The sequence below is a fragment of the Arachis ipaensis genome, chromosome B10 (assembly GCF_000816755.2).
Source record: "Arachis ipaensis cultivar K30076 chromosome B10, Araip1.1, whole genome shotgun sequence".
NCBI lineage: Eukaryota > Viridiplantae > Streptophyta > Magnoliopsida > Fabales > Fabaceae > Arachis > Arachis ipaensis.
Window position 1 is genome coordinate 133,859,043 of NC_029794.2, and position 6,648 is coordinate 133,865,690.

At 32.3% G+C, this 6,648-nt stretch overlaps 2 protein-coding genes across 2 annotated transcripts in view; one reads left to right on the top strand and one right to left on the bottom strand.

The window, feature by feature from the left end:
* The window catches only part of LOC107621241 (QWRF motif-containing protein 7), a 9,905-nt gene that overhangs the window by 3,012 nt on the left and 245 nt on the right, over nt 1-6,648 (top strand). The window contains exon 3 of the mRNA XM_021114733.1: nt 6,602-6,646. Coding sequence (XP_020970392.1) covers nt 6,602-6,646 — 45 coding nt within the window. The remainder of the gene's footprint in view (nt 1-6,601; nt 6,647-6,648) is intronic.
* Nucleotides 503-3,352, bottom strand: LOC107621979 (proline-rich protein HaeIII subfamily 1-like). The gene is made up of 3 exons (XM_016323927.2): nt 3,167-3,352; nt 3,020-3,074; nt 503-1,307 (listed from the first exon to the last, which is right to left on the bottom strand). Exon 3 carries the CDS (start codon nt 1,305-1,307, stop codon nt 870-872), a length of 438 nt encoding a protein of 145 aa, XP_016179413.1. The 5' UTR covers nt 3,020-3,074; nt 3,167-3,352; the 3' UTR covers nt 503-869.

The window sequence follows — 6,648 nt, forward strand, 5'->3', positions numbered from 1 at the left end:
CGATACTTTTATATTTTAGTATTTCTAATTTAGAATAGTCAGTCCTACACACACAAAGATTGCAAAACATTTAATGAAAATTGGGCTTGTTTGGTTAAGATTTTAGAGGAAATACCTCTTTAATTGAGTAGTAAAGAAGTTGAAAGACAGCAAAAATAAAAGAAGAAAACATGTTTGTTTGGATATAAGCATTGGAAAAGTATAGGTAAATAATGAAAATATTAAACAAATATAAACAATAAATACATCGGATGTTCATTTTACTAGTGTACAAATGATTATTTTAATATTAAAATTTAGAGGGTTAATTTGAAAGTGTAATGTATTTTTATTTGATTGGTGATTGTTCATATTGTTCAATAAAGTTATTATCCCCTAGCATTCCCCGTAAGCATTTTATTCCAAAGTAGAGAACCTCCTATACAAGATAACATAAAAACATCATTACGAAGTAGTATCATAAGCATCATACAAGACAATTAGACATGCCACACCTATACCATAATATAACTGAGATGTCATATAAGTTTCAACAACATCATCTGCACTACAAATCACAATGTTGTCTCAGCGCCATTATAAGGAAGCATACACACCATAGCTATATAGAGTACCACAAATTCATTAGTATAGCATTATATGTAGAATTACCCAAAATATCAGTTAGATTTCGCCGTCCGACCAACGCAGCAGCAGACCCTATGCAGGACTTCGGACTTCGGCTATATGAAGTAGAATAACGTCCTATTCCCTCCAAGATGGGCTATTCAAAAGATAAGACCTAAGCCCATGGAAAGTGAAGGCAGAGGGAAAACAGCGCCACTATCCTATCCTGCATCAGTAACCAAAAAGTTTGCATCAACCAGTCTTTAGTGAAGTGGACTGGGGACCTGCCCATAGTCATCAGCACTTGAACCAGTAATATTAGATAAACCACTCTCCGGACTAGAGATATGCCCATCGGCGTCGGGCGCAATTTGGTCATCATCAGCAGGTGGAGGCTGCTCAGGCACAGAAGCAGGTGGCTGCTGCCCAACTTCAGGGGCAGGACCTCCAAATCCAGGAGGGGGCTGTGGTCCAAACCCAGGAGGAGGCGGTCCCATCGGAACTACTATCGGCACTGGGAATCCGATGCCATCACCAAAAGGGTTCAATGGATTGAACAGGGGGCTCATAAGAGGTATGGCAAATGGATGATTAAAGAAATAAGAATGGGTTACAAAAGGACCCATCATGAAAGATCCGGATACAGGATCGTAGTGCCACATGCCATCGGGAAACTCAGTGATTGTGATCATCGAGCCCATCTAAGAATAACATGAAAAACAACCACAGGGTAAGAATCTAATATAAAATCTCTATAGGAGTAATAAGTGGTGCTATGATTATATCATGTCATCATTACCATCTCCATTTGCTTCCAAAGATTCATTCAAGGAGCTTTTTACCATGAATAATCTAATTAAACTAGGTTTTGTATATTACCAAGGGATTGACTGAAACAGATGTCTTTTAAGAAAACACTTTACATTATTGTGGCCTTAACAACCATTCATCAAACAAGCACATACACGTTCCCAATCACATTTTAAGTAAAATATCACACAAGGAATGCAAACAGATGGTGTATTCCTTGTCGTTTAAGTCATGAGCTCATTTTTGTTTATGGCCAAAAGCCACCATGATAGCCAAGTGTGAGCGAGGTGGAAACTTTTGTCCCCACTATGAGCAGGTCAATGACACAGTCCTCATTAGTGCTAATCATTTCACCAGCCCGACCTTATAATATGCTGCCCACCAATCAGCACAGTTAAGCATAAACCAAAGTTCCCTTAATCATTCATCTTTTAGTTTTCACATCTTAGAACCTTCAGTGGCATCATCATGATTTTTGGCTCTAACACTCATTAGAAATTAAGTCATAAACTCAGAATATTCAAAAGCATATTTTCATAAATCTTCTGTCATAACCTTTTGATACTTTTGGAGACCTTAATAGTTATGCCAAACCTTGTTAGGATTGAACAGGGGACTAAGGATTATCCCCTTTTTATCCTTCACTTTTTAAGCAATTTTTCCATCATAGGGGTAAAAAGGTAATTCTGCCATCATATGGTTTCTTGGCCCTTATTGCTCTAAGTTTCAAGTGTTTCGGATGTGTTTTAATGTGTCTTGACTAATGGACCACTTTGGCCCCTTTTATGGTCCATATAGACCATTGTGATATCATTAGTGTGTTAGGAGATATTTACTTAGTTCAAGGTTCTAAACCTGATTAAGAGCCCGTTTGGAAAGCTTTAAAAGTAATTTTTTTCGAGCTTTCAACTTATGAAAAGTAGTAGTATTAATGTTTGGTACAATTTTCAAAATCAAATTACAACTTTCTAAGAAGATATTTAGGAGTTTATAGAGAAATTAAAAAAAATGACTTCTCTCGTAATACTATTACTTTTTATCACATTTCTATAAAATAAGCACTTTTAGAATTAAAAATCCAAATGCAAAATAACTTATTTATAAGATACTCTTAATATAACCATTTATTACTTAAGCTATTTTTTCAAAAAGAGCTTAATTAAGCTCTTTAGCCAGACTGGGCCTAATTAGAATTTCATGACATAATAACTTGTATTTTGGGTTTAAGTTCCCCTCTTAGGTTAGGACAAGGTTTAGGTCAATTAGCCATGACCTATTTTGTGACTATTTACTTGGTCAGGTTTCGAAGAGAAGCCTTAGAGCAACGGTTAAGTTGTCTCTGTATGACCTGAAGGTCACATGTTCAAGCCATGGAGTCAGCCACTGATGTGTTAATGCGGGATGTTAGCGTTCAAACATGCAATTACAACTAAGCAAGCTCCAATGCCATCAATGACTCACAAATACAACTACAATCACATACACAATAACGCATGCAACATCAATTTCAACATGCAACCACAAAATTACATAAAATCCCAAATAGAACCCTAATTAGAGCTTTGAACACAAATGATGCAATTAACTTCCAGTCAACCCCTACCTTCAGTACCAATGGCTTGGAACTTGATCAAAGTACCTTAAACTTGCAAGAATTCCTACAAAGAAATTGTAACAATATTTAGCTAGTTCAACTACAAGATCCTTTATTCTTGAAGTGAAATTTCAAGGAGTCAAAGGAGAAACTCACGTGAGCGAAAGGAGAGAAGAGGTGATGTGTATTTTTCTTTCATGGAAGTGAGAGGAGCATCGTGAAACCCATGGTGATTTGTACACAAAAGTGGTTTTTCATGAATTTTTGGAGGTTATTTTGGTCGCTTTCAGAGGAAGAAGATAAATCTGTAAATAATTACTGAAGTTAAATGAGACCAAGGATGCTAGTAAATATAGGGGAATGGATCTTCTTAATTGGTAAAACAAATTGAGAGTGTAAAGTGTGATCTCTAATTTTTTATCGTTCTCTTTTATATTTATTCTTAATCTCACTTATAAAATTAATGGTAAAAGATCACACTTTATTCCTTCAATTGTTAAAAAAATTGAGAAGATCTATTATGATAAATATAGAAGTGACAAAGATAGAGTAGCTTAAGGATTGAATTCAACCCTAATTTTATTTGCGAATTAAATTTTTTATATAAATTCAACTTTATTTTATTTGCGAATTAAGTTCAATCCTAATTTTTAACCTGTAAGTATCTAATCCTACCCACAAATTATAAAAAATATGTAACATTATTATATAATTTGATAATAATTTAAAATAGGACTGATTTTTATATAAAAAAAAAATTAAATTATTAATTAATAATCTTTTTTTAATGGCTAAAGATTTTTTATATTTAGTGAGAGGTCGGGTAGGGTGCGGGTTTCAGATTCAACCCACATCCTACCCGATCCGCACAAGAACCTTACCCACATCATATCCTATTCGCTGCGGATCGGGTTGACAACCTTACCCGACTAGGTTGAGTCGGAAAACATTTTGCTAACTCCTATTCTGCTCTACATTGATTGGAAAATGATATTATGACTCATAATAATGACGTGTCAAGAAATCATTGTAGGTTTTCTTATCGTGTCAGCAATACATTGCAATAAAATAGGACAATTAAACCTTGAAAAAAATGTTAAGAAATACTTAAATTCCTAATTAATTTAAACATAAACACACTCATAGTGAACTATAAAGTAGGACAAATATCCAAATTTCAACAAGTCATTGTATTTGCTGCACTGGTTGGTAGTGGCAGCCTCAATTCCTTGCTCCTCCTTTTTTTTTTTTGCAAGGTCTTGATATGAGCGTAATAAAAACTAACTCATTAACTTCAATCCCTTTCAATCATTCTCTTCTTGATTTTCAATATAAATTTTATGTCCCATCTTTACAATATTCAACTATTAGTATTGTGAACGTGATCTTGTTAGATTTTAAACCTCTCCCACTCATTGTATGCACAAATTTTTTAACTTTCTTCAAATCACAAATCTTTACAAAGGTCATTGATCAGTGCATTGTACGTGATCAAGTCCGACCTAATACCTTGATTGATCATTATCCAAAAATTATTGTCCATCAATTAAAGTGGTGAAAGTATTACCATTAGAGACCAACCCTTTCTTGTACATGTCATCAAATAAAATCTCTGCAACATAATAAGAAGGAGAAGGAGAAGAAGAAGAAGCAAGAAACTAAGGCTACTACCAACTAAGACCAACAACCATTACAATAGCAGATATAATGATTTGAAATTTAGAGATACTTGTCATACTTTATAATTTATTATGAGTTTATGTCTCTATATTTAAATTAGTTAGGAGTTTAAGTATTTCATTATAAATTTATAACTAGTAGAAGTGACAAAGATAGAGTAGCTTAAGGATTGAATTCAACCCTAATTTTATTTGCGAATTAAATTTTTTATATAAATTCAACTTTATTTTATTTGCGAATTAAGTTCAATCCTAATTTTTAACCTGTAAGTATCTAATCCTACCCACAAATTATAAAAAATATGTAACATTATTATATAATTTGATAATAATTTAAAATAGGACTGATTTTTATATAAAAAAAAAATTAAATTATTAATTAATAATCTTTTTTTAATGGCTAAAGATTTTTTATATTTAGTGAGAGGTCGGGTAGGGTGCGGGTTTCAGATTCAACCCACATCCTACCCGATCCGCACAAGAACCTTACCCACATCATATCCTATTCGCTGCGGATCGGGTTGACAACCTTACCCGACTAGGTTGAGTCGGAAAACATTTTGCTAACTCCTATTCTGCTCTACATTGATTGGAAAATGATATTATGACTCATAATAATGACGTGTCAAGAAATCATTGTAGGTTTTCTTATCGTGTCAGCAATACATTGCAATAAAATAGGACAATTAAACCTTGAAAAAAATGTTAAGAAATACTTAAATTCCTAATTAATTTAAACATAAACACACTCATAGTGAACTATAAAGTAGGACAAATATCCAAATTTCAACAAGTCATTGTATTTGCTGCACTGGTTGGTAGTGGCAGCCTCAATTCCTTGCTCCTCCTTTTTTTTTTTTGCAAGGTCTTGATATGAGCGTAATAAAAACTAACTCATTAACTTCAATCCCTTTCAATCATTCTCTTCTTGATTTTCAATATAAATTTTATGTCCCATCTTTACAATATTCAACTATTAGTATTGTGAACGTGATCTTGTTAGATTTTAAACCTCTCCCACTCATTGTATGCACAAATTTTTTAACTTTCTTCAAATCACAAATCTTTACAAAGGTCATTGATCAGTGCATTGTACGTGATCAAGTCCGACCTAATACCTTGATTGATCATTATCCAAAAATTATTGTCCATCAATTAAAGTGGTGAAAGTATTACCATTAGAGACCAACCCTTTCTTGTACATGTCATCAAATAAAATCTCTGCAACATAATAAGAAGGAGAAGGAGAAGAAGAAGAAGCAAGAAACTAAGGCTACTACCAACTAAGACCAACAACCATTACAATAGCAGATATAATGATTTGAAATTTAGAGATACTTGTCATACTTTATAATTTATTATGAGTTTATGTCTCTATATTTAAATTAGTTAGGAGTTTAAGTATTTCATTATAAATTTATAACTAGACTTTAGCGAGATAAAATTGAGCATCCTATAAGATCAAAATGTATAATAAAACTTGTAAATGTCTAAATAATTATATATATAGTATATCTTTTTTTATTTAATTGTATATTTTCAACCAATAATAATTGAATTAGACAAAAAGACTCAATAAAACAAACAAAAATAAAAATAATATTTTTAAAATTACTCTTTTAATTTTTTTCTAGCACTATAATTTATCATTCACTAATAACTATTACTCCGGTCACCATGGCTAGCCACTTTTGGCCATTCCATCCAACCATCTTAAATTATAAATCCTAAATTCTAATTTCTAAATTCTAAGTTAGTTTTATTTTGTTTTATTTTTAAATTTTTTTATTTGAATTTTGCATGAATTTATTATTTTTAATTTTGAATTTTCTTTAAATATTCAATTGTTCTTTGATTTAATAATTAAAAAATGTGGACTCCCAATACTTTTTTAATTACATATTCTTTACAGGTTGACACTGTGTCTGTCTCTGAAGTTTTGAACACTGCCATTGACGT

Excerpts from the sequence above, each read along its gene's own strand:
- LOC107621979 (XM_016323927.2), bottom strand. The coding sequence starts at position 1,307 with ATGGGCTCGATGATCACAATCACTGAGTTTCCCGATGGCATGTGGCAC.